Consider the following 26,314-nt stretch of genomic DNA (forward strand, 5'->3'; position numbering starts at 1 on the left):
ACAGAGGCCAGAAGAGGGTGTTGGTTCCTCGGAACTGGTGTCACACACAGTTGTGAGCTGCCTGAGGGATGTGCTGAGAACTTAGCAGCACCAGCAGCCGGCGCTCTTAGCCACTGAGCCCTCCCCACCGAGCCCTCCCCACCGAGCCCTCCCCACCGAGCCCTCCCCACCGAGCCCTCCCCATCGAGCCCTCGCCACCGAGCCCTCCCCACCGAGCCCTCCCCACCGAGCCCTCCCCACCGAGCCCTCCCCACCCGTCGATGGGTGTTTCTCACCGCTCATGTTGGGGAGCGGGTGAGGAGGAGAGAGAAAACAAAAGGAGCCCCAGCTCCAAACAGAGGCACCCTGGTTCCTGGGAGACCACCTTTCCAGATGGTGAACTTTCCAAATTCCTCCTTCAGGAGACAAGGAGAGCCCTCTCTCTGTTTCCCAGCATCCCTGTTCCGCGTGTAGATTCTCAGAACCCCCTGCTGAGGGACTGTGGAAGTCAAATTTCCCCTTCTTGAAGTGGGTGACCAGGAACAGAGACACGGAGTCTTGAGGCTGAGGGCCCCCTTCCCCTGACCGGCTTCTCTAGATCACGGGACCTCCTTCCCCAGCCTGCCCACATTTGTTTTCCATGGTTGAGACTTCCTCAGGACCAGCCACACATAAGGCTGTGGTGAGGTGTGAGCAGGCCGCGGGATGGGGAGGGCGGGGCGGTGGGGCGGCAGTGTTTCTGAGCGCTTCCATCTGCTTCTGCCATGGGAGGCAATCCTTTGGGATCCTACAGCTCCTGAGACCCAGCAGTGTAAACAAACACTCAGGAGCACAAACATCAACCGCCAGGGTTCCTCCAGGACCAACCAGGGTCAGATGTGGTTATCAGAAAGAATCAGCCACAGCTCAGGGTCACACAGGTCAGGACAGGAATGTGGAGCCCGTGGCTCCATGGGAATGCAGCCCCACAGACACACAGAGATGAGCCAGATAAGCTCCAGCTGTTTATTACAAAATAATAATGACTCCATATACAAAAGATACCCGAAAACCCCTGGTACAGCCATGCTGGCCTGTACCCCCAGCGCCCCTCCCTTAAGTGGAAGGTCTCAGATTCTAAGGTCTCCAGATAGGAGGGCCCTGTACCGGGCAGGTGTGAGGGGCAGGTAGGCACCCGCATCCTGGTCCAGAACATAGAGAGGGTCAGACAGCGCACTGGGGTCAAAGCCCTCATTCGCCATCCTAACCTTCTGCTGTTTGAAGGTCTCGGTAGTGGCCAAAGACTCCTGGGGAGAGAAGGGTGTTTTCAAAGGGAGTTGGAGGAAAAGGAATCTGTCCACTTAGTTCAGGAGAGTTGCCTGAACTCTGGTCAGGGGCAGGTATGAGGGAAGGGGACATCATGTAAAATTAAGAGGAGGTAGCAACAGAGAAAAGCGTGAGCCAGGCCTGAAGAACGCGGGGTAAGAAGGGAGACAGCCCACTCAGCAAAGAGCTTTCCATGCAAGCATGAAGACCTGGATTCAGTCACCAGAACCTGTAAGGACTGCTGGGGGAAGGTGGAGTCGGGAGCATCTCTGAGGTTCACTGACCAGTCTACCCTAACTGGTAAGCCTACAAGCCAAGAAGAGACCCTGCCTCAAAGGAGGTGGCTGGCATTCCTGAGGATGACTCCCAAGGCTGTCCTCTGCCTCCATATTCACATGGACACACCCGAGCATGCACATATTCACACACACAAAAGATAAAAAAGGGGGAATGAGAAGCATATGTCTAGCAGAGGGAAGTGTCCTTTCTCTTCACGGAGTGTCTTACGTTGGGTCCCTTTGTAGAGTTAGGGGACCACTAACACCTGCAGATACATGGGTAAGGGGTTGGGCCAGGAGTGGCCGGTTACCTGGAGCCTGAGGAATCGAGGTCGGGCATAAGGTGGCAAGTTCTCAGAAACATGGGCGTAGAGCTGCACAAGGTCCAAAGCCTGCGGAGGCCGCAGGGCCAAGGCTGCCATGCCAGCCCGGCCTTCATGCCCTGGTGGGTGTGGGAGATACATAAGCCCTTCTAGTCCTAGTGCCTGAGCACTACTATGTGGGGTACCGGGCTAGACGACTCCCCACCTTCCATGCCTAAGCACCTGGCACCGTGACTCCATAGACGTTCACCTCCTGAAGGAAGTCCAGGGCCTCGAGGACCTCAGCCACTTCAGTTGTGGCCACATTCTCCCCCTTCCACCTGTTGGGAGAGCAGAGAGAAATGGAGATAATATTGCTGAGGAGATAGAGAGGCTAGGGGATAATGCTGCTGACAAAGCCTGAGAGAGAGAGACGGGGTTGGACTTGGGATGAGGTGGGAAGAGCATCGAGTTGGGTCTCTGAGGTTTGAGTCGCTGAGTTTGAAAGTCTGGGAAGATCGGCAAGTTACAGATACCTGAAGGTGTCTCCGGTGCGATCATGGAAGTGAAGAAAGTCTTGCTTATCACAGACCAAGAGGTCCCCGGTATTGAAGAAAACGTCCCCAGGCTGGAAGACATCCTTCAGCAGCTTCCCCTGGGCCAGTTCTGGAGCCCCAGCATAGCCCAGAAAGGGGGACTGCTGGCTTACCGGGGCCACCAGTAGCCCTGGCTCACCTGGAAAAATTCTGGGGTCACGGGTGGGTTACCCAATGTCACCCGGACCTCTAGGCCCCACCCCACCTCAGTCGCCAAGTCCAAACCTTGTCTGCCAGCTTCATCCCAACCCACGCACAAACCTGGAGATGTGGCCACACAATGCCCCTGGGCATTCCGAATAGGCTCCCCTGTCATGACATCGTATCGAATCAGGGAGAAGGGGAAGACGTGCTGGGGAAGGGGAGAGCCACACTGGGTCACCAGCTTCAGGAGCATCCTTTCTCACTATCCCCCTGCTGCTCCAGGGGTGCTCATGCTCTTCCTGCCTCTCACCTTGTAAAGCCAGGAAGCGCGCCCCACCGCCCCCGGCTGTCCCGTGTAGTTGAACGTAGCCACGTTGCCCTCAGTCATTCCGTATGTCTCCAGTATCTGCAGAGGTCCAAAGCGCTGCACAAAACGCTCCCAGGTGTCGGGGCGCAGCCCGCTGCCCACTGCCAGCCGGACCTTGTGGCCATGCTCTGCCTGGCTCTGGGATGAGTGGGAGAGGGGCACACACTGCAATATCAAGCTTCCAGATCCCCAGGGGGAAGTTCTGTTGCTCATTCCCCAGGACCTCCGCCCACCGTGCGCTCCCTCCCTAGGTGTCGGAGGGCCTGTTCAGCTGTGGGCTACTGGCACGGTACTATTTCTTCTCTCCAGCTTCCAGATGATGGTCTCAGTGTCGCCTGCTGTCTGGCCGGCTCTGAAGCCTACTCACCGGGGGCTGGTTGACGAGGTATCGGCACAGCTCTCCAATGTACTGGAACACTGTCACTCCGTGCTTCTGGCAATCTTCCCAGAACTGGCTAGCTGAGAACCTGGCCTTCAGCACCACCGTGGCCCCTTCCAGGAAAGGGAGGGAAGATCAAGAGATGACCCTCACCACCTCTGCTCCCTGGGAAGGACCTGCTGGAGTCGTGTCTTTAGGAGGCTGCGGTGGAGAATCCTTTCTCACTTGTGTTTGGCAAGGCTAATATTCCTTTCTGGATCGATACGACCCTTCTCCGTTGTCTCCCTGAAGTCTAGAGTCTGTGAACTCTGCAGCCTCCCTACCTGCTCAGCCTGTGGCCCTGAGTGGGTAATGTTTCCTACTATACACCAGGAGTTTCTACCGTAGGGACCGCCTCCCTCTGCCTAGGACTCAGGACACCTCCCCGCCAAGGCAGGCATCGAAGGTACTTCCGCACTTGCTGAAGCCGTGGCTCTTAGCCAGTGAGTCACACATCAGATAGTTACATCACGATTCCTAACAGTAGCAGAATTACAGTTATGAAGTAGCAATGCAATAATTTGATGGCTGGGGGTGGGGGTCACCACAGCATGGGGAACTGTATTCAAGGGTCACAGCACTAGGGAGGTTGGGAACCACCGTGCCAGAGGAGTATATGGGGAAGACTGACCAATGCCCAAGCAGCCCACAATGCCCAGCAGGGAGCCAGACATGTGGTACAGTGGGAGCGCGAGGTAGATCACATCCTTCTGGTGGACGCCACACAGCTGGTAGAACCCCTGGCACTGCAGGACCTTCAGGTGACTGATGCGAGCAGCCTTGGGCAGGCCTGAAGGGTGGCAAGAGGGGGGACGGTCAGATGAAGGGTCTGAGCTCTATGTCCCGGGGACGTGGGTAGTTTGGGGAGTGGCAGGAGAGAAGCTGTGCCTGGGATGGTGTCCAGAGTGACCTGGAAGTTTAAGAGGCCCCAGTCCTGTCCGCAGACCTTGCCACCCTCTGCCTCAGTGTCTGTCCTCACCAGTAGTGCCAGAGGTGAAGATGTACAGGCAGGTGTCCATTATGCTCTGGGGGGCCGAGAGGTACCCAGGCACTGGCTCATCCACTTGGGCTGCTGCCTCAGACATCACATTGCTGATTCCAGCAAGATGAGTTTCAGGGCCCGTCGCCCACAGGTGGAGCCCCATGGCTCTCAGGGCCGGCAGGTCGGGCTCCAAGGACTCCAGGAACTCTACAGGGATGGGCAAATGCAGCTTCATGGCTCTCCAGCGACCCTAAAGCCTGCTCTCTGTCCCTGTGAAATGCTCTAGGGTGAGGGCGGCACTACGGGTGTCCCATATCGCGCCTGGGACCTGTAATCCCACGGCCTGGGAATCCTTTGGGTTCGGCACCAATCCCTTCCCAAACCCAGGGCCTCTTATTCCTACTCACTTCTGCACTTGGGTTCCGGGACCAGACACGCCCCTTCTGGCGCGGCAGCCTTACCTGGAGCCAGCACCATCGCGCTGGCACCGCAGCTGCGGAGGCAGTGCAGCAGGGGCCCTCGGCGTAGGGCGGTGGGCACGAAGGCCGTGCGCAGGCCGGCTTTGGCCAGTCCGAACCAAAGCCATAGGAATTCCGGGCCCGCGGGGAGCAGCAGCGCCACAGTCGCCCCGGGTGCCAGAGGGGGTGCGGTCGTCCCTCCTCCCGCCGCGGAGTCTCGGGCGGCAGGCGCCGCGCGTGCGCCTTCCTCGGTGCTGCTAGTGCCCGGGCCGCCGCGGTCCCCGGCCCAGCCGCGTGCCTGCAAGAAGGCGCGAGCAGCCCGGTTGCTCTCGCGCTCTGCGTCCGCGTAGCTGAAGCGCCGGGCTCCGTGAATGAGGAAGGTGTGTGCCGGACGCTCCCGGGCCAGGTGCGCGAGGCGCCAGGCCAGGCTGCAGCCGCCCTCGGGGCTCTCCGGGTCTGCGGCCGCGGCGGCCAGCGCGCGATCTCGAAGGGCCCTTTTGCAGCGGAGGGCGCGCACTGTGAAGGCCACGTCGGCCAGCAGCCAGCGCAGCTGAGGCCAGAGGTCCAGCTTCAGCAGCAGAGGCAGCAGCAAGAGTAGGGGCAGCAGTAGCAAGAGGGCCGCCATGGTGCCCTCTTCCTCTGGTCCGCCCTGGCCGCTCGCATACACTCCGGGTGGTCCCTCCTGAAACACTGATCTTGGTCAGGCTCCGAGAACGTTAGTCCCTGGGATCGTGGCGCGCGTGCGCTGGCACCCGCCCTTCCCACCCAGCCTCTGTGGTGTGGCGCGGGAGCCAGGAGTGGGGGGCGGCCCGGCCCTCCCCACAGACCAGGCCCCGCCCTAGGCGCACACGCTTTGGAATTTGACTGCTGGTGGCCAGCAGCCTGCAGTCTGAAGAGGTGCCCTACCCTCATCCCTACAGAGGTGCGTTTTCAGGGCCGGCTAAGCTATTGGCTGGCTGAAGGAGTCCTGGTCCAGGAGCCAGGGCGCATCTGTCATTCTTTCCTTTGGTGGTTCTTTATCACCCGTCGTGGGATGGTAAGATTGCTCTCTTTCCAAGGAGTCTGAAGAATTTGGCCCCTGGCCCGTTCGGGTCTGCAAGTCCGGGCAGGACAGCCAGATCCATGTGCTGTGCGGCCTCCAGCTAGCAGCAGCAGTAGCAACCCCAGGGAATGGGTGGGGTCCTGAGAGTTAAGTAGGGGAAAGGTGGAGGCCAGACTGCCAGATTTTTGGAGGGAGGCCCTTCATTTTAGGCAAGGATACAATAATTGGGACCAGCCAGCAAATGCTTCCCATCCTGGTTTTAATAGGTGCATGGAAACTGGGGATGGGAAGAGGAAGAAAGAGAGGCCTCTGGTGGTTTAGATTTTTAAAAGTAGTGGCTTTCAAGGAGCATGGATTCTCTGAAGAGTCAGATGTCTAGGCAGAATCAAGGAAGTATAAGCACCATCTTCATGCCTCTCCTCAGCGAGGCGTCGAATGTTAAGGGAACTAAAAGCAAAGCCCGGGCTGCTTCTCTGCTGCAGCCAGACTAAGAGGGTCTCCTATCTCTGGTATTAGAACTGCATCCTCTCTCCTTCAAACCTCAACGTTGAGCATCCTTTCCTGCCAACCCCTTACAAAGCATGCTTAATAAAGCAGAGGACAAATACTAGCTTTTGAACGATCTGGAGTTGTGCACATGAGTATTCACAGGTGGGAAGGCCCAGAGTGGAGGTCAAGATCCTCCATCTCACTCAATGAGGTGGGTCTCTCAACCAAGCCCTGAGTTCACCAATGTTAGTAACTAGCTAGCCACCTTCCTGCCTTCTGAGCACTGGGATCACAGACAGACCACCACATCCACATGCCATTTACATGGGTTCAGGGGTCAGAACTCTGGTCCTCACACTTGTGTGGCAAGAGCTGGATCTACTGAGCCGTCTCCCCTGGCACCCTCTGAAAGATGAAGTTCCTGAGAGGCAATGGGCAAGGCCAGCCTGCGGGGACATGGTGCCAACATCAGCTTCTGAGTGGAGGAAAAGGTCAGATGCCTGACTCACACTTTTAGCGGGAAGGGTAGCCAATCCCTCCTGTAGACATTGTGTTGGGCGTGGGGGGAGGCACAAGTAAAGGCATCAAACTAAACAGAGGCACTTACACATAGGATGAACACAGATATCAACTCAAGCACAAAAGATGCTCTGGCTTGTTTCATTATCACTTAAAAACAATTTTAAAACTCGATTATCTTTGCCAAAAGAAAAAGCAAAAACAGAACCACAGAAATCAGGCCATTTGACAGTTCTGAGGAACTTGCCTCTGGGACTCCCCTAGGCTCTGGCTCAGCTTGAAGTGTCAATGTTGGGCCAACCCAAGCATCCCAGGCGCAGCAAGAGGCTCTCACGCTGTCATCAGGTTCTTTTCTGAAGGCTGTGGCATCTGCCCAGATGGGCACTGCCCACCCCAGGTCAGATGCCCATTTCACACTGGCGTATAGACCACCGTCCACAGACTACAAGTCTGTACAGAGAATGCAGACTGAAGGGAAGCAGGAGGAACGCCCATTCCTGCAGCGTCTGCTGTCATCCTGCTTCTCTGTCCAGCGGCCTCTTGATCACTCCCTTCTCTGTCCAAACGGCTCTTTGGAGACTGGGGGAGGAGCCAAAGGCTAAGGACTTTCGCCATGATCTGGTCTGCACAGCTCTGGCTGCTGTGAGAACCCTACCCGTGGGAGCAGCAGTCGAGAGGAGCAAAGAGCTGCAGGCCCTGGGATGGGGGGGGGGGGGGCTGCATGGACGTTTCTCAGGCTGGGCCACAGGAAGCAGCTCGATCCTACCCCAAGTGAGGGGGGCTAGGAAGGGTACACCCTTGCGTCTCTCAGGCTGGGGCGGGGTGGGAGCACCAGGCCTCAGTCACTGTCAGAACCCACAGCAGAGGAACCTTTTCGTTTTCGTTTGGTGGGCTTAGGCTTCGTATCTTCTTCCTCCTGGAAGAAATGGGGGGGGGGGGAGAAGGCGATTACTCATCTAGGCAGTGGCTGGCCACACCCTACCTGTGCCTATCACGCCCTCCTCCTGCACACTGGCTATGGCTCTCACCGAGGCACTGCTGGAACCCGACTCTTCTTCAGCATTGGGGGGCTGGGCAGTATTCTTTCGACTTCGAGGGCTGGACAGGGCGGCCTTCCTCCGGCTCTTGGGTGGCTTAGTGGAAGAGTCCTCGTATTCCTCCGCCAGGGAGAAGAGGTCGCTGAACCTAAGAGGAGCAGGCTTCCTGAGATGGGCATCCTGCCCGGCCCCTCCCTCTGTGTTCTCAGTAGCTGACCTAGTCTGTTTCTCAAACCCAGGATCTTGCTGGTCAGTAAGCCTATGTCCCCAGCAGCCCTCTCCTCCCCACCATTTCCCAAAGAAGGGGCTCACTTCATCTTGTGGGCCTCGTCACAGCTCGCCTGGACATGCTGCAGCGCCTGCAGGATTGGTGTCTGGCTAAAAACTACAGAAGCGAGAGGAGGGAAGCACAGTTAGTGTGTCCGGAAGCTTACTACACAGCATCAAGTCGTTTCTTCTGTGGGTTTGAACCGTGGTCTGGATATCTCATCCCTGCCCCCTGACTGGCTGGAGGGGATTTGAACCAGGGCAGCACCTCCCGCAAAATGGCCGAAGAGGAAGGGAGCAGGGAAGGGGCAGCATACAGTTTTGCTTGGTGTTGGCTAGGTTGAGTCTCAGGTTGTCCAGGTGCTCCAGGATCTGCTCCAGGGTCAGCTGGGCCAGCTTGCTGCTAGAGCTCCTGAGGCTGCATGCCGAGACAGGGAGTCAAACATGTCCACTCCACCAGCCCTCCTTAGGTCACAGCAGTCCTCAAGGACACAGGGCTGGGGAGGGCTCAGGGGGTGTGCACTTGTGAGACTCAGTGACGGTCCTGTATTGGAGGTCACCCACAAACCAGGCTGGTATAGCATCAGCAAGCCACCAGCCCCGGGCAGCAGTCCCCGACCGCAGCCTGCCCTGGTGAAGAGCTACTGCGGTGCCCAGGTGTGTGCGGGGCGGCGCCCAGGTGTGTGTGGGGCGGCGCCCAGGTGTGTGTGGGCAGATGCCCAGGTGTGTGCGGGGCGGCGCCCAGGTGTGTGCGGGGCGGTGCCCTGGTGTGTGTGGGGTGGCGCCCAGGTGTGTGTGGGGCGGTGCCCTGGTGTGTGCGGCGGCGGCGCCCAGGTGTGTGCGGGGAGGTGCCCAGGTGTGTGCGGGGCGGTGCCCTGGTGTGTGTGGGGCGGCGCCCAGGTGTGTGTGGGCAGGTGCCCAGGTGTGTGCGGGGTGGTGCCCTGGTGTGTGTGGGGCGGCGCCCAGGTGTGTGTGGGCAGGTGCCCAGGTGTGTGTGGGGCGGCGCCCAGGTGTGTGTGGGGAGGTGCCCAGGTGTGTGCGGGGCGGCGCCCCACCTCTGCCTCTTGCGCGGAAGGCTGTTGTTCTTGATGAGCAGGGCCTTGATGTGCTCTGCCAGCAGCTCATCGTGCTTCATGCACCAGTGCCTCAAGATGCTGGTGGTGAACTGGTCGTCAGGATGGCAGGGCCTGCTCAGCACCATCTTCACCATCTCCTCGCTGGGCCTGCGAACGAGAGCAGCCTGGGTGCCATGCACACATAGCTGTCCGGCCTGGGAACCGCTACATCCCTGCCGACGCTGATTCTCCAAACGCCGGCCTCCTGGCCCCTGGGCTTCCTCCTCTCACATCTCCACCCCTTCTCTTTGGGCCAAGGAATTCCTGGTTTCGTTCTCTGAAGAAGCCAGATGAGAAGTGAGATTCTCCCACTTCTGGGGTGGTAGGAGGCATGCCTATGGAGGTCAAGAGTGAGGCCCTGACTCCCCCAGAGCAGGCAGAAGACCCAGGAAGCAAAGGGACACAGAGCATGCTAGACAGATGCCCCAAAGTCCCACAGTCCTGTACTGCTGTCACCTTAGGTCAGCTGAACATCCAGCCTGAGGGGAGCGGAAGGGAGGGTGGAAGCTGCAGTCCCCACAGGACCCTCCCTGACTTTCCACTTCAGCCATTTCTAGGTCTCAGGCGAGACAGGAATAAGATGGAAGCTGCACTCCCAGCACTTGCAGGGCAGGGGCAGAAGAACCAAGAGTGACCTCAGGCTACAGGACTATGTGGAGGCCAGCATGGGCTATAAGAGACCCTGCCTCAAAAACAAACCCCAACAAAGGCAGACAAAAGAAAGAAAAAGAGCTGGGAAAGGAACATGGTCGTTCCAAGGATCTGTCCAAGGCTGCTGCCAAGGAGGGATCGAGGACGGGGGAGACCTCTGCCCTCTCTCCCCAACACCTCCATCAGGCAGGGCAATGGGGCCAGCGGCTCTTCTCTGTCAGGTGGTGAAGGCAGGTATGGTCCCTTGCCCCTGACCTTCCCTTTTGAGGAGCCTGTGGCGGTCTGAGGAGCGTGGGGAGGAAGAGGGGCAGCAGAAAACAGGGCCGTCCGGTCCCCACCTCCCACTTCTGAGGGCAGCCCAGGGAGCTGCTTATTTGTGAGTCAGCCAGGGGAGGGCAGGGACAGGCAGATGGCCATGGTAGGAAAGCAGGACCAAAGGAGCGAAGCTCAGTATCCCTTGGAATGTTGAGGCCTGGAGCCACCCGTTTGGAACTCACTTCTCTCTTCGGAGCTGAAGCAGGAGACAGGACAGGGCCTCTGGGTGTTCTGTGGGGGAGGAGAGAGGGTTTTCAGGGGAATGTATCATTTCAGGAGGTCAGGTGAGTACGTGAGTACTTCTCCTATCCCCTAGCCAACAACCACTGGAACAGAAAGACAGTCTTGTTCCAAGAACCAGGAAGAACCAGTGCCTCACTCAGTCTGGAGCTGCTGGGGCCTGGTGCCCTGCTCAGAGGAGGCCCTGCAGGGCTAACTAGTGTACACGTGCGTCTTGGTGGTGAGGAGTGGGGCCCTGGGTTACCTCAGAAGCCTGGAGGCCTCACCTTCTTCCAGCCCACAGCCCACAGTCCTACTCACCCTTGTATTTGAGGTGCTGCAGGATAGGGATAATGGTCTCCAAGGGGATGTTATGGGCCAGGAAGAGCTGCCAGGCACAGTACTGCTCAAAGGTTTCCCAGTCCAGGCTCTGAACTGGAAGAGACAGAAGAAACCCTTCTGTCTGTCTGTCTGTCTATCTGTCTGTCTGCCTGCCATCTCTCACACATATATACATGGTTGATGCACTGACTAGTAGCACCCCAAACAGATAGAGCTAAAATCTAGATCCTGTTTCTTCCCAGATAACACCGACTGCTACCGCTTTTGGAGGGCTGCAACATTCCCAGCAACCCAAGGGCTGGAGATGTGAGGGTGAGGAACCTTTCCATGCTACAGAGCAAGACACAGAGATCAGGTGGCATGGTGTTCTCTCTCTCTCTCTCTCTCTCTCTCTCTCTCTCTCTCTCTCTCTCTCTCCATTTTCTATGCCCAGAACTACTTTTGTGTCACTGGTAAACACACGGCTGACGTCCCTTTCCTCTCCAGGTACCTGAAGACCCGGTTACTTACTGAGTATGTTGAGGACTGAGTCTTTCCGAAACATGACGAGGTTCCCCATCATCACATGGCACACCAGCTCCTGGAGCTATGGAAGAGGAAACATCAGACCCAGTAGCTCTGAAAGAGGCCAGCGGCCAGGAGGAGAGGGATGACACACGATTTGGAAGGGTGAAGGAGTCAGCTACAACAGCAACAGGCTTGCAGCACACAGGCCTGTTATGGAAAAACTACCCACACCCTGGTGTCAAAGGAAAGCAAGGAACCACATCTGTCTGGCCTGAGCCAGGCCTGAAATGAGAAGACCCTGGGAGGCTGGGCTCTGACCTAGTGTGGGGAGGGAAAGGCACAGGAAGGAGTCTCAATTCTAAGTCCTTCTCTGAGTGGGAACTGAGTGGACATGAGGAGAAATGAGATCCACCCCATTCAGACAGGGACTCTACAAAACTACAATCTCAGCTGGGTGTGGTGGTGCTCGCCTTTAGTCCCAGCACTCGGGAGGTAGAAGTAGGTGAAGCCTGGTCTACAAGGTGGGTTTCAGGACAGGCAGGGTTATACAGAGTACATGGAAGCTATAATCTCTAGGAGCCCTATGTATGGAGGTCAAGTCGAAATGGCCCGAATATTTTTATTCTTAGCCGAAGAGAAGGTCAGGCAAGAGCAAAACACACATGTATGTGCATGCACACACATCTGCCCACCCTCAGATTTATTTCCCTGTGCAAACAGGAACTTCCGGAGAACATGGAGAAATATCAGGGAAGATGGCCTTGACTCCAGCTTCTCTCTTGGGCTTTGCTTTGCCCTAATGGCCTGAAGGGCACCCACATGCAGTGGGAGGCAGAGAGCCTGAGGGGTGTGGGCTCTCATGTACAGGCCTAGAGAGAGAACACGGACCCTGCTCTCCCTAGTCCTGCCCTCCAGGCCTCAGAGAAGTCAAAGCCCATGTTCACCTGTGCAGAGTCAATTACGGCCACGATCATGTTCAACAGCTCCCCACTTCTCAAGGTCTCATCTGGAAACTAGACAGAAAAAGACAAGTGATCGGGGCGGGAATGTGGGCGGGACCCTCGGTTTTCATCTAGCCTCCCCACCCCCATCATAAACTAGGTTCTAGTCCTGCACAGAAGCAAACAGCTACAGATCTGGGAATCTGAGCCTTGTAAGGCCCAGGTTTCAGTGTCTGTGTATGTATATCGTGAGCGGACTGTGTAGGAAGAGAGGAATGGGGGGCTGGGAGATAAAGCCAGAGCTGACAGGGCTCGGACACGATGGCCAGTTCTGTTCTCTGCATGCCTGGCAATGGAGAAACCCAATCTGAGCAGTCTCAGCCACAGAAAAGGTCAAGGGGGCCTGGGTCTGGGGCTGTGTGAGGGCCCGGGTGGAGAGAGAACGGGGAGGGGATGCCTCCTGTGCCCCTCCTCCCTCCAGGCCTGGCAGGATCACAGTTCCTCCTGCCATGCCCACACCCTAAGCCTCATTTCCCCCTTCCTGGGAACTTTTGCCAAGAGGAGGAAGAGCTCATCTCTCCCCTCTATCCCAGCTCTGAGAGAAGATTTCAAACCAACAGGGAAATGAAAGTGAGTCTCTACTGCAGAAGCGCTGGCCTCGCAGACATCAAAGGAGCTTTGGAGATAGGAACAGGGACCTTTCTACTTTAGGAGACCTGTCCTGGCCCAGAGGATACAGCTAAACCCGAGAAGCCAAGTAAACAGGTGGAGACTGCAGCTCACATTAGAGCTGAACCACAGAATACCACTTTTGAGAAAAGCTTCAGCTTATAACAGAGGGGAAAAAGACAGCCACGTATGGGATGCAGTGACCACTGAAGTCAGTGGGTGCGTGGACACGGGATGCAGTGACCACTGAAGTCAGTGGGTGCGTGGACACGGGAGGCAGTGACCACTGAAGTCAGTGGGTGCGTGGACACGGGATGCAGTGACCACTGAAGTCAGTGGGTGCGTGGACACGGGAGGCAGTGACCACTGAAGTCAGTGGGTGCGTGGACACGGGAGGCAGTGACCACTGAAGTCAGTGGGTGCGTGGACACGGGAAGCAGTGACCACTGAAGTCAGTGGGTGCATGGACACGGGAGGCAGTGACCACTGAAGTCAGTGGGTGCGTGGACACGGGAGGCAGTGACCACTGAAGTCAGTGGGTGCGTGGACGGCACCTCAAGAGTATGCAATAGCACTTGGGAAAATGAAGTGGGGGATCGCCCTTTAACCTACAGTCAGCCTGGGCTTCATAGTGAATTTTAAGCCAATCAGGGCTACAGAATGAGAGTGTCTCATACCGAGGTGGTCATCTCCTGTGAGCCCTGCACGGCTGCCACCCGGCTGCCGCCCCCCGCCCGCCCCACATGGACCCCGTGGAGACACGGACCTCTGTGTAGATGGACGGTGTGAGGTGGCAGAGCAGGCGCACATCATCCTCCTGGCAAGCCTTCATGTCCATCATGAGGCAGGTGTGCAGGTCGCCCAGCTGGGTAGCCTGGGCAAACGACTCGTACAGGTTCATCTTCCCTGCGGCAGCTTTGCTACAAGACCAGTGGGACCTAAGTCAGCAGTGCACCCAGCATCCCCAGAGGTGCCCATTCCACTCTGCAAGCGCTGCTGAGGGACCCCACAGCACCCCTTGCCTTCCCCAGAGTCCAGAAACTTCAGGGTCAGGAGACACTTTTCTTCCCCCAATACTGGCTTTTGTTTGTGGTGTTTTACTTGTTTGAGACAGGGTCCCACTATATATAGCCCTGGCTGACCTTGAACTCACTTCATTATGTAGACCAGGCTGACTGATCTTAGGGAGATCTACTTGCCTCTGCCTTCCAAAGAATGCTAGTATTTAAGTGTACACCACTATGCCCAGCGTCCCCAGCAGCGGCTGTAACCACCAGCAGGGACTGTCCTGACTCCTGAGAGCAGAGGAAGAAAGGCCCCTCTCAAGCTGGAGAAGCAGCAACTAACATCATGTACAAAGCCTAAATTGGAACTGAGGCTTAAATGTAAGAACTAAAAGCGTGTGGCCCTCAGACAAGAAAATACATGAAGCTGGGCCTGGCAGCATACGCTTATAATCCCAGCACTCAGGAGGATGAGGCAGGAGGATCTTTGGAGGTTCTGAGAACCTGTCTCAAAATGAAACCAAACAAACAATAAAAACTCCACGTAGGCCAGTCAGTACTTGGGAGGTGGAGGCAGGAGGATCAGGGGGTTCAAGGCTATCCTTGGCAAAGCAAGTTTGAGACCATCTCAAAAACAAAATAAACCAGACATGGTGGCGCACGCCTTTAAACCCAGCACTCAGGAGGCAAAAGGCAGGCGGATCTCTGAGCTCAAGACCAGCCTCATTTAGAGTGAGTTCTACGACAGCCATGGCTGTTCCTGAGTTCCTCTGTACACAGAGAAACTTTGTCTTGGAAAAAAAAAAAAGCAAAAAAACAAAAACAAGGTCTGGAGAGATGGCTGAGCTGTTAAAGAGGCCCAGATTCAATTCCCAGCACCTACATGGCAGTTCACAACTATCCATAGCTTCAGTTCCAGGGGATCTGACACCTTTACATAGACACACATGCAGGCAAGACATCAATGCATATAAAATAGGAACAAATAGATAATTAAAAAATGTCTGAAAAAAGGCCCGGCAGTGGTGGTGCTCGCCTGTAATCCCAGCACTTGGGAGGCAGAGGCAGGTGGATCTCTGTGAGTTCCAGGACAGCCAGCACTGTTACACAGAGAAACCCTGTCTGGAATAGCAAGGGTGGAGGGGAGTCTCATGCAGCTAAGGCTGGCCTGGAACTCGTGCACACACCTCCGAAGTGCTGAGACTGCAAGAGACTAGACCTCCAGAGAACTGAGGGGGTCAGGATCTGATGGCAAGATTGGGAGGCAGTGGGCATTTCCTGGAGCTTGGGGCCCTGTTCGAGGCACTGGGGCATGTATTCACAAGATTTGTTCCTGGCCTTCTCTGTCCCATTCTCTTCTTGGCTGTTCTGAGCTGAGCAGCTTCCTCTCCCACAAGCCCATGATGCCCATGGCTACGATGTTCTGTCTTACCACAGGCCTGAAAGAACAGAGCCAGCAGACCCTGCGCCGAGCTATCTGAAACCATGAGCCAGCATACATTTTTCCTCTTTCTCTCACTGTGTCACAGTGATGAAAAATTTACTACCACAGGACGTATGGACCCTGGATTTAACCCCCGGCACCCAAACTAACAAACAAAATGGACTGTGCTGCTGTGGATAGCTAAAAGGGGAGGGGACTGGTGTGCCTAACAGAGAGGCTGCCTCTCCAGAACGCCCCAACACCACGTAGAAGACAGAGACCACACCCACCTTGCCCTCAGGTAGTAGAGCAGGTGGTAGCCGATCTTGGGTTGTTTTTGATACAGCTCGGACAGAAGGTCCAGAAGCAGCGAAAAGCTGCTGTTGTCCTCCTGCATCTGGCACAGGTTCCTAGATGGGAAGAAGAAGGCCATCACCTAGAGCAGTCCTTCTCCCTGGAGGACAGGGACATCTGTGTATGTCAGGGAAGCCGGCAGGCAATCAGCTCTTCAGCTTACCTAAATATTAGGTAGAGAGGCTTCCCTACAGATTCCTCCAGGGACCTAAAAGAGGAAGGTTAAAGGGAGGCTACATGAAGGGAGAGTCTATAGGCAGATGATACGGAAGACCAGGCATCTAACCCACTTCTTTCCTACCCAAAGGCAAATCCTGCTGCCTAGTGGTTTGGGAACAGACAAACAGGCTCCCAACACAGAAGCACAATCAGAGGATGTCATCCTCACTGAGGAACAGACTCTTGCCCTTCAGCCAAGTCGGGCCAGGGGCCAGTCCCTCCAGAAGCAGCAAGGCTTGGGGCCACTGGACTGGCCGCAGGCCTGGAAAAACAGGGCAGGGATGCTGGCCCACTGCCCAGTACTCAGGGCCCATTAGTACATGTGAGCATGGAAACACCACGCGAAGGGGATTTTTTCTCAAGTCTACAGTGATGTGTGCCTCAGATCTGGGTTGGAAGAGCACACTCTGGCTTCTGAGGCCCAGGGTGTCAGAGATGAGCCTTACTCTTCAGTGACCTCTTCAGGCAACACCTCCCCTCGAAAGTGGGCCTTGAAGAGCTCCTGTAGGCAGGAAGCAAGGACAGACAGCTGCTCCGAGTCAAAGTCTTCCTGGTGACAAGACAAGGGAGGAGGAGACATTAGGACCCAGACGCAGCCTCGTGGTCCCACCTGCCCCCGAGCCTCTGGGTCCTCCTGTGTCTACCTCCCAGCTCAGCTCACTCATGTTCCCTGCCTCAGAAGGGTGCATCTGGGGGAGGGGAAGGGTAGAGCTCCATTCCCAGTGAGGCATGTGTGAGGAGCTGTAAGCTGGGAAGGTTTGGACTGCTTTCTCCCTGAGGACTGGGTTCCCCACTTACCTCCAGCACCTGGTCCACAATTTCCTGCATGACCTCACATTGGGCCTCTGTGTCACTACAGCATACAAGTGAGAGGAAATTAGTAACAGCAGGGGTAGGACACATCCCAAGCTGGGTACGTGCACGTGCAGACCCCCAAGGGAGCTATGAGCTCCCAGCTCAGAGGGGAGATGTCTGGGTAGCACCTGCTGTTCTGTGGGCAGAGGCCCAAAGAAGTCCAGGACAATCCTCACTTGCCCTGCTCCAGTCTACAGTGGCTCTTACCTCCAGAATCCAGAAAGTGGGGTCTCAAGGTGTTAGGGACTCCCCTATTCCCAGCCCATGCTCCCCAACATCAGCCAAAGACATGTCTCATGAAGCTCCAACTGCCCTCCAGACCCCACCATCCACCCACACTTTCTAGGTAGCAGGAAGCACCCGCACTGGACCTTCTAAGGTGGGGAACAGAGTTAGTACCCACCTTCCTTTCTGTAGCTGCAGCACTTTGTCCCTTAGGGACTCGTCCAACTGGTCGAGGTAGGGGGTGACATCAACAGGCTCCTCCACAACGGTCTCCTTGATGGGGTGGAAGCGGAACTCTCTCTTCTTCCCTGAGGATGGTTTGTTAAGACTCTAGCACCAGAGACAGTCCCCATGAGCTACCCGGTCCCTCCTCACAGCCTGTGTGCCTGTTGACTCAGTGGGGTGAGTCCCAGGCTGTACGCACGCCCCGGCTCATGCCCACAAATGGGCAGGACCACTTGCTCGACCCTCCTGCCTTTAGTGTCAAATGCTAAGCTTTGGACCACTGAGCCTCATCCAGTAACACACAAAACTCAAAGCTCATGGGCAAAGAGGTAGGACAGAAAGACTGTAGACAGCCTACCTGAGGAGTGGGCCTGGGCTACCACAGCTCAGACACTCCCTGCTGCTACCCTTACCTTTGCTATTGAGATCCTCCTCATCATCACTGAAGGCTGCCTCTGCATTGTCATAGCAACTCTCCTCCTTATCTGACAGATGGTTGTCCATCTCCATGGAAACGGGCTCTTCAATTTTGACTTGTGAGTAAAGAGAGAGAGACTCTGATTGGCCCTGGGCCCCCCAGTACACCCCATGCTTCTGGGAATGAGACTAGTGGGAGGACGCAGTTTATGCCCCAGATGGGTGACTGCTGGAAGGACAAACTTGCCTTGTCAGTTCTCTGTGACCCACCTAGAGGGAGGGACAGCACAAGACATGACTTCTCCATGTCAGCTGATGAGCGAGGCACAGCCTTTCCTTTTCTGAAACTGGGCTTTCTGTATCCCAGGATACCCGTGGTCCCCTGGTCTTCCTGCTTCCACCTCCCAGGTACTAAGATTACAGGCATGCACTGCCAAGCTCAGCTCTAGGGACGTTTACTAGTGTTCTTTATTTTAAAACCAAGTTGAAAGTAGTGCTTGGCTTAAGCCCTTATACCAAAACAAAAAATTGTGGGAACCAGTCTGGCAGATGGCAGTCTGAAGTCAGGAGCAAAATGAACACGAGTGGATGTGAGGAGGGGCCTGGACTAAGGACTGGGAGACAGGTGCATTCCTGAGAGATCACTGGGCAAAGGGAGGGAGCGAGAGCGAGAGGGATGAGTAAGGGTTCAACGGAGACCAGACGGTCGGCTGTCTGTGGGGAGTCCGTACCTTCCACGGGTGGGGAGGGCGAGCTGCAGAACTCAGGGAATTTCTCTCGGAGCATGGCCCGCAGTTCCTTATCCAACTTAGGGTTGTCAAACAGGGGAGCCAAGTGTCTAATGGAGAACACAGATGACGGTCACACCAGAGCTGCTCACTGCCACCTCAGTGTGGACACACAGGTCGAGTAGCACAACGTGCCACTTCAGACCCTTCAGAGTCAACAGGGGCAGACAGGAAGGCCTTTGAAGCCTCTGGTAATATGATGGCAAGTTAGAAATTCTGGAGTCAAGGGGACACTGGTCTTTCTGTCCACAGCACTATTCACACCTGTTAGGGAAGGAGTCAGCAGCGCTGTGACAGTATCTGGATGCCATCTGGTCCAGAGGGGGCGGACCTAATGAAAAGTGGGAGAATCCCCCACCCCAACACACACATTCCTTACGCCAAGACTCGTTTCTCCACAATGTGGTTGAGGGAAGAAAAGACGCCCTGCCGCACATGGCCTTCCAACGGTGGGTAGAAGTTAGGAATGATCTAGAAGGGAAGAAGTGGAGGCAGTAACTACAGTGTGCTGCTGGACAGTCAAGTGACAGTGAGACTGTGTGGCTGTAATGTCCCTGACTACTCCAGGCTGTGAAGACAGAACCCTTGGACTAGCCCCAGCTGTAGCAGAAAAAAAACCCAGATTCTGTCTTTAGTCACCATCTTGCAGTTAAGACACGTATGGCAAGAAGGGCCAACCGCACTGGAGACAGCGTTTGCTAACTCAGGCACAGGACTACAGTCGAGGCACACTGGGAAGGCCCAATCCCTGGGAGAGGAACAAGGAACTGGACACTGCTCACGCAGGACGGGAAAGCAGAGAGAGCCACGGCGGCACTTACTCGGCACATGAAGTCCAGGAGCGTGGCAGTGATGGCTGGGTGGGGCTTCATGGAGTGATGCATGACCAGGATGGCCGGCTCTAGAGTGTGAGATAAAAATCAACAGTCCCCCAACATCAGACACCGTTTCCATGTCTACTGCTAGCTTCTCGATACCCGTGAGCCCCTAGGAAGCACTAAGTCTATCCCCCATCTCTAACTGCGCTCAGTCCTCATCTCCCTTCCTGTACCAGTATTTGGCGTGGAGCAAAGGAGATGGGAGAGAGAGAGAAAGGGCCTCCCCACTCAGAGCCCCACTCAGCAGCAACTGTTGGTCTCATCAAAGCCACTTTCCTCTTAGTCAAGGGAGGAGTGAAGGGGAACAGGGAATCGCTCCTGAATCAGCCACTCCCACCCCACTCCCGAGACCCATGACTGCTGTTAGCAGGACGCACAGTGGGGGTTTGGGGGGGGCGGGTGGGAGGATGGTGCTGACTGGTCCCAATCACATACCTATGTTCATAATGCTATCCTTGTCTGGGCTAAAGAACAGCCAGTCATAAAACAGAGCCAGCTTGGCGTTGGAGGCAGCAACGTTGGACTGGAAGAGAGAGAAGGAAAAGGGCTAGTTCCACCAATCAGCACCCATCTTCCCAGAGCCGAGGGTAGATTCCAGGGCCCACATGGCTGTTCTGTCTTTAAAATCCAGCTCCCAGTAAGAGCTGGCATCACCTCAGAGTGAGGGGCACACAGTCTATTATACGGGCACTGGACTGGGTTTTTCATGTGTGGAGCAGTACACACGCCTAATCCCCATAAGGAGAACAGCATGGGAACACTGATCACCCACAACTTGAGGTGATGTTCACTGCAGCCACAGCTGCCTTTGCTGAACAACCCAGGCACCTCCCTAGAGACCCCTAGGAAAGGCTCGCTGCCTGAACCAGCACATTCCAGGAACACCATAAAATGGGGGAAGGGTGTGAGATGCTTAAGAACAGAATCACCCTAGCACAGAAAAGTACACTGGAGGGGGATGGCGGCTCCCTTAAAGGTTCTGTGTTTGGGGAAAGGAAGTGTCCAAAGTTGATGCCGAAGTTGTGGAAATAACCATCTACGGCAGTGGTTCTCAACCTTCCTAACGCTGCGACCCTTGAATACAGTTCCTCAGGTGGTGCTGACCCCCAGCCACAAAATTATTTCACTGCTGCTTTATAACTGTAATTTTGCTACTGTTATGAATTATAATGTAAATATCTAGTACGCAGGATATCTAATGGGTGACCCCTGTGAAAGGGTCCTTCGACCCCAGGTTGAGAACTGATCTAAAGGAAGAGTCAGGGTAGTGTAATGACTTATGTCTGTGATTACAGCACTTAGGAGGCTGAGACAGGAGGATTGCTGCAAGTTTGAGGCCAACCTAGGCAACACTCCAAGACCTTGTCTCAAAAAAATAAAATAAGTTGGAGATAACTCAGTGGTTACAGAGCTCTTGTGAAGGGATTGGGTTTTCTTTCAGCACCAACATGGCGATGTCCAAGCACCTGTTCCAGTTCCCTCCTCTTAACCTCCACCCTCCACCAGCACACACACACACACACACACACACACACACACACACACACACACTCACACACACACACACTCAGGCACACACACATACCATAAAATAAAAAGTGAGTAAAATAAAACACAAGTATGAAAACCTTGAATCTGAATAGGAAAGAGATCAAGAGAATAACTATTATGGTTTCTAGAAACAACAAGGAAAAACTCAGGCCCTAGGGGTCCCTTAGGGACCCAGGTAGGAATGCCTCGAGAATCCAGACTTTTGAGTTGGGCACAGAGGCTGGTGCACACCTAGTCTCAGTACTGAGGGGCCTGAGACAGGAGGACTGTAGCTTGGGGCTAGCCAGAGCTCCACAGAAAGATCTTGTAGCAAACAAACAACAAACAGTAGTGGAGAAAGATGACGAGCCTAGTGAAACCCACGCTCAGATGAGGAGCGACCAACACTTGCTAGAGACAAAGGGAGGGCTGAAGAGCCTGAGGCATTCAGGGGCCCACAGTGAAAGGTCCATTCGGGTTCAGATGGCCCTGGAATCAGGACGGAAGAAGTCCAGGAGCATGCTAGAAGAGGCAGCGTTCCCCACCCAGCAGTCTCTGCCCCGTGGTCTGGCCCTTTACCGTGCATGTTGTCAGGAGCCAGCCAATGATGGCCCATCGGGGCAAGATGTCTGAACTCAGCACTTCGTTGGAAGGGTGGACTACCCCACAGATGTACCGAATGAGGTCACAACGCAGGGACTGACTGTCAGGGGTTGAGAGGTACTGGCGCTGGAACCAATCCTGGTATCGCTTTTGCTGGCCAAATCGCACCTAGGGAGGAGGAAGTGGAGAGGAGGGTGGGCTGATGAGTAGGAGACGGACCATGTCCTTGTGACAATTAAGCTCTCCTTTTGGGGACGTCCTGATCTTAACTTTCCAGCTGGCCTGGTGATCAGTGGTTCGCACACTCCTGCAGCTGGCCTCAAGCCACTGGCCTCCCAAGCAGCTGCAGCCCGTTCCCGCTGCTAACGCTTGTTGCTGCTTCCCTGGCCAGAAGCCTCAGCTCTTCTCCCTTTCTGGAGCTACTGCTGAACGTGAAAGAATGTTCCTGGAGAGTAAGTGTTAACCGGGCCACCACTGAGTACTGACTGCTTCCTGACACAGGATGACTGAACAGGACTGTTACAAGGCGCAAACTCTCCAGACCTGGCAGCAAGTCCTTCCCCAAACACACCTCAAATGTTTACAAACCACAACACTAGAGCCAGATGTGGCGGCCCATACCTGAAATTCCCGCACTCCCAAAGCTGATCGATATAGGAGAATGGCCAATAGTTCAAAGATAACTGGACTACTACCCTGTCTCAAACCAGGCACCTAATAACCAAACAGCAGCACTCAATGGGGCAGATCCGGAATTCTCTTCTAGTACCCTCTCAGAAAACATCAAAATAGATCAAAGCCGGGCGGTGGTGGCGCACGCCTTTAATCCCAGCACTCGGGAGGCAGAGCCAGGCGGATCTCTGTGAGTTCGAGGCCAGCCTGGGCTACCAAGTGAGTTCCAGGAAAGGCGCAAAGCTACACAGAGAAACCCTGTCTCGAAAAACCAAAAAAAAAAAAAAAAAAAAGATCAAAAAGGTTAACAAGATGCTTCCAGGTCAACACTGTGGAACAGAACTTGTGGCAGCAACAGTGGCTGAGCACCTGGAACACAGCAATTGTGGCAAAGACACTAAATGGTAACATATAGATGTGTGATGGCTAGTTTTATGACATAAGCCAGAGTCGTTCTGGAAGACGGAACCACAGCTGGAGAAATGCCTCACTAGGTTGGCCTGTGGACAAGGAAAGCTGTGGTGCATTTTCTTGATTGGTGCGTGATTTGGCAGGGCCCAGGTCTCTGTGGGTGGTGCCACCCAGGGGCTGGTGGTCCTGGGCATTACAGAGAGCAGGCTGAACAAGCCATGAGAACTAGCAAGTAAGCAACACCTTCTAGGGCTGCTACTTCAGCTCCTGCCTCCAGGTTCCTGCCCTGCTTGAGTTCCTGTTCTGACTTCTCTCAGTGGTGGACTACCGTGGAAGTGTAAGACAAAGTAACCATTCCCTTTCCAAGTTGCTTCTGTTCATGGTATTTTATCACAATAAAAGAAACCCTCACTAAGGCAGTATGTATATGCTCTAAATGTGGCCTTTCCAGAGACACAATGTTGTGAAGTAATCCAAGCTAGCCTGGAACTGGAGATCCTCATGCCTCAGGGTCCCAATCCATGTGGCATCCCATCCCACTACAATTTGCTTTTTCTTTTCTTTCTTTTGAGACAGTCTCACTAGGTGGCCCTAGCTGGCTTTGAATACATAAAGGTCTGTCCACTTCTGCTTCTCAAGTGTTGGGACTGAAATGTCAAGCGTATACCACCATGTCCAGCATTTTTTGTTACTGTTTTTCTTTTAAAGAAGACAGGTCTCATGTAGCCCAGGCTGTCTTTGAACTTGTACCAGTCCCCCTGCATCATCCTTCTGAGTACTGGGATTGTAGGCAGGCGCCTCTACAACTCCTTTGTCCACAAACATCCTCAGAGACAGGAAAACCACGGTGCAGCCACGTTTGGAAAGCAAAGACCACAGCCTACACCGCAGATAGACACCTGGGGACAAACACTGGAAAGGCTGCTTCTAAAAACAAACTTCAAAAGAGCTGGATTCTGCCTTGCTTCTTCAACACTATACCTCGAATACTTCCTCTAACATTTTTTAGGGTACTGTGCAATGTGCAGGCATAGATTGAACCAAGGAAAACCCCCCAAAAGGTAAGGGACTTAGCCACTATTGTGTGGGGCCGTAATCAGCGGTGTCAAATCTGCAGGGAGCTCAGCTAACACCAGACACAGATCATCTCACCCGGGACGTCATGAAGAGGAGCTTCGTCTCCATGTCTGGGGTAAGACGACAGGCTAGAAATTTTCGGGATGTTCTCGACTGAAGTAGCTGTAGGATACCTGAACCAAGTGCAAAAGAGAAGTAAGAGACCAGAGAAATGGAAGGCAGAAGAGGAAACCGCCGGGCCAGGGCAGGTGTGGTTTTGCTCACGGGCCTATTCCATGACCAGCCCGAGAAGCCGAGCAAAGGCACACGAGCTTGCCACCAGTCACACGGCCTGCAGCGCTTCCCTTCAGCAGGCCTCCCAAAGCCCCATACCCATGTTTTCATAGTTACAAGGAGATGGGAAATTCAGGGGGAAATATGAGAAGTCTGCTTTTGTTTTGTTTTGAGACAGGGTTTCTCTGTGTAACTAACAGCTCTGCCTGTCCTGGAACTCAGTCCTGGAACTCACTTGGTAGCCCAGGCTGGTCTCAAACTCACAGAGATCCTCCTGCCTCTGCCTCCCGAGTGCTGGGATTAAAGGTGTGTGCCTCCACTACCTGGCTAATAGTGGAAGTCTTTCTTAGCCTGCCTTCCTGTTCCTAAGGGTGACACTCTGAGATCCTAGAACCAATGTGATTGAATGGCTCAGCCATACACACTGCAGGCAGAAAGACTCTCCAAATCCTGCCTGTCACTGACTCGCTGTCTGGCCTTCAGCAGGCCGCTTCATCTCTTTGAACCTCACTTTCCCGTGTGGAAAGTAAAACACTCATCTTAAGGGCTGTACAGACGATTAAATGAGCTGGCACACACTCTCTAAGGAGGAGGAGCCCAGAGCAACCCAGCACATGCTTAAGGTCTTAGAGTAGCCCACATTCTGGGAAAGTCAGACACGAAGGACCTTGCCAGGGGAAAACACACACACACACAAACAGACCCTTGTAATGAGAGGTAGGACCATTTCTTTTTCTTCTCTATAGCTCTAGGAATCAAGCCCAGCACACTGTAGGTGCTTTATCACTGAGCTACACCCTGGCAGCCTTCTTCCAGGACTAATAGGACCCTCTGCCGACTCCACCTGGTGAACTGGCCTCTCACTTCCCTGTCAGCCACAGTGAAGCCAGAGACTGGCCATCCATCACCCTGTCAAGGAGCTCTGGGAAGGGAGAGGATCACGGCTTGCTCTCCGAGTTGGTGTTTTAAATTTTTCTCCCATTTTCATTTTCTGATGTGCACATGTGGACTCACATGTGTCATAGAGGGTGTGTGGAGGTCAGAGGACAATTTGGGAGTCAACTTCTTTGCCTTCCCCCATGTGGGGTTCTGGAGACTGAATTCGGGGCATCAGGCTTAGCAGCAACTGCCTTTATGAGTCATCTTGAGGCCTTGTCTTTTTTTTTTTTTTTTTTTTTTTAAATTAAATGGCAGCTGGAGGCAGGTAAGTAGGGCCCAGTCAGGAACTGTTCTGTGGCCCTGCCATTCCCATGCCCAGCTGTACTTGGCCAAGTGTGTCCTACCTCAAGCTTTCTCTGATTCAATCTCTCCAACAAACCTCTGCCCCTTCAAATCCACTCAAAACAACGAGGACAAGGCCGGCGGTGGTGGCGCACACCTTTAATCCCAGCACCCGGGAGGCAGAGGCAGGTGGATCTCTGTGAGTTTGAGGCCAGCCTGGGCTACAGAGCATGATCCAGGACAGGCACCAAAACTACACAGAGAAATCTTGTCTCGAAAAAAAAAAACAAAAACAAAAACAAAACAAAACCCAAACAAACAAGGCCAGGGCACACCCAGGGGCTTACTCACCTGTAAACTGAGGACTCAAAGCCTGAGGGTTATGGATGATATCCTTCCAGAGCAGTTCAAATTCTGGTATCCTAGCAACATTCTGAAGTAATCTTACAAGGTCCCGGCCAATCATCAAACATTCCATGAACTGAAATGGAGGGAGGATGGGGAATGGGGAGCAGGAAAGAGTTTAATAAAAACATGCATTGTTCACTTTCTAGATGGAGGACAAAGTATAGCACGTTCTATGGAGGGAAAGATGGCTGAAGGAAGAGGCTGAAACTGGGGACCATAAGGAAGAGGGGAGCCTGGCTGACTCTCCCATCAATCAAGCACCCTCTCCATTTGAAGTTGCTTTGATTCAGTTCAAGGGAACCAAATTCCAAAAGTATGGGACTGGGAAGTAACACCCCACATATCCTACCCCAAAGTTCATTCTGTCCAACAGAAAAGACAATTTGTAATTAAAGAAATGATCTGTATATCTGTGTGGTCCAAACAATATTGATTAAAAGCATGTGCCTATACAATTATGTGAACACATTTCTAAGATTTTTGAGATAGTGTTTCTCTGTGTAGCCTTGACTGTCCTGGAACTTGCTCATACTCATAGAGATCCACCTGCCTCTGCCTCTCACAGTACTGGGATTAAAGTGTGTGCCACCACCAACTGGCTTTGAAGTTGTTTGTTTGTTTGTTTAAGATTGTCCTGGATTTTACTCTGCAGACCAGGCTGGCCTGGAACTTACAAAGATCCACCTGCCTCTGCCTCTTGAGTGCTGGGATTAAAAGTGTGTGTGGGCCACCACATCTAGCAAGACTTACTTTCACACTATGTATATCAGTGTTTTGCCCACATGTGCC

General features: G+C 54.3%; 2 protein-coding genes across 2 annotated transcripts in view; both read right to left on the reverse strand.

The window, feature by feature from the left end:
* Positions 1 to 970: 970 nt before the first annotated feature.
* Slc27a3 (solute carrier family 27 member 3) lies at positions 971 to 5,594 on the reverse strand. The gene is made up of 10 exons (XM_059264814.1): positions 4,833 to 5,594; positions 4,369 to 4,578; positions 4,021 to 4,179; positions 3,339 to 3,463; positions 2,915 to 3,109; positions 2,722 to 2,812; positions 2,401 to 2,599; positions 2,108 to 2,205; positions 1,874 to 2,004; positions 971 to 1,265 (listed from the first exon to the last, which is right to left on the reverse strand). The coding sequence occupies exons 1-10, from the start codon at positions 5,452 to 5,454 to the stop codon at positions 1,089 to 1,091; spliced, it is 2,007 nt and encodes a 668-aa protein (XP_059120797.1). The 5' UTR covers positions 5,455 to 5,594; the 3' UTR covers positions 971 to 1,088.
* Positions 5,595 to 6,987: 1,393 nt separating this feature from the next.
* Ints3 (integrator complex subunit 3) overlaps positions 6,988 to 26,314 on the reverse strand; it is a 46,255-nt gene continuing 26,928 nt past the window's right edge. The window contains exons 8-30 of the mRNA XM_059265758.1: positions 25,469 to 25,598; positions 23,699 to 23,796; positions 21,440 to 21,631; positions 19,766 to 19,853; positions 19,274 to 19,353; positions 18,832 to 18,923; positions 18,396 to 18,502; positions 17,661 to 17,780; positions 17,201 to 17,330; positions 16,741 to 16,795; positions 16,389 to 16,492; positions 15,887 to 15,931; positions 15,660 to 15,779; positions 13,709 to 13,862; positions 12,277 to 12,345; positions 11,336 to 11,411; positions 10,805 to 10,918; positions 10,447 to 10,495; positions 9,239 to 9,406; positions 8,501 to 8,601; positions 8,229 to 8,301; positions 7,908 to 8,064; positions 6,988 to 7,795 (exon numbers count right to left, since the gene is read on the reverse strand). Of these exons, the coding sequence (XP_059121741.1) occupies positions 7,718 to 7,795; positions 7,908 to 8,064; positions 8,229 to 8,301; positions 8,501 to 8,601; positions 9,239 to 9,406; positions 10,447 to 10,495; positions 10,805 to 10,918; positions 11,336 to 11,411; positions 12,277 to 12,345; positions 13,709 to 13,862; positions 15,660 to 15,779; positions 15,887 to 15,931; positions 16,389 to 16,492; positions 16,741 to 16,795; positions 17,201 to 17,330; positions 17,661 to 17,780; positions 18,396 to 18,502; positions 18,832 to 18,923; positions 19,274 to 19,353; positions 19,766 to 19,853; positions 21,440 to 21,631; positions 23,699 to 23,796; positions 25,469 to 25,598 (2,400 nt within the window). The 3' untranslated portion in view covers positions 6,988 to 7,717. The remainder of the gene's footprint in view (positions 7,796 to 7,907; positions 8,065 to 8,228; positions 8,302 to 8,500; positions 8,602 to 9,238; positions 9,407 to 10,446; positions 10,496 to 10,804; positions 10,919 to 11,335; positions 11,412 to 12,276; positions 12,346 to 13,708; positions 13,863 to 15,659; positions 15,780 to 15,886; positions 15,932 to 16,388; positions 16,493 to 16,740; positions 16,796 to 17,200; positions 17,331 to 17,660; positions 17,781 to 18,395; positions 18,503 to 18,831; positions 18,924 to 19,273; positions 19,354 to 19,765; positions 19,854 to 21,439; positions 21,632 to 23,698; positions 23,797 to 25,468; positions 25,599 to 26,314) is intronic.

This window comes from Peromyscus eremicus, chromosome 6, assembly GCF_949786415.1.
Source record: "Peromyscus eremicus chromosome 6, PerEre_H2_v1, whole genome shotgun sequence".
NCBI classification, from domain to species: domain Eukaryota; kingdom Metazoa; phylum Chordata; class Mammalia; order Rodentia; family Cricetidae; genus Peromyscus; species Peromyscus eremicus.

Bases quoted from the DNA above. Each gene is read 5' to 3' on its own strand.
- Slc27a3 (XM_059264814.1), bottom strand. From the start codon at position 5,454: ATGGCGGCCCTCTTGCTACTGCTGCCCCTACTCTTGCTGCTGCCTCTG. The intron at 3,464-4,020 runs GTCAGTCTTCCC...CTTTCCTGGAAG, and splicing joins TGTGGGCTGCTTGGGCATTG to GGGCCACGGTGGTGCTGAAG. The intron at 2,005-2,107 runs GTGCTTAGGCAT...CACACCCACCAG, and splicing joins CTATGGAGTCACGGTGCCAG to GGCATGAAGGCCGGGCTGGC.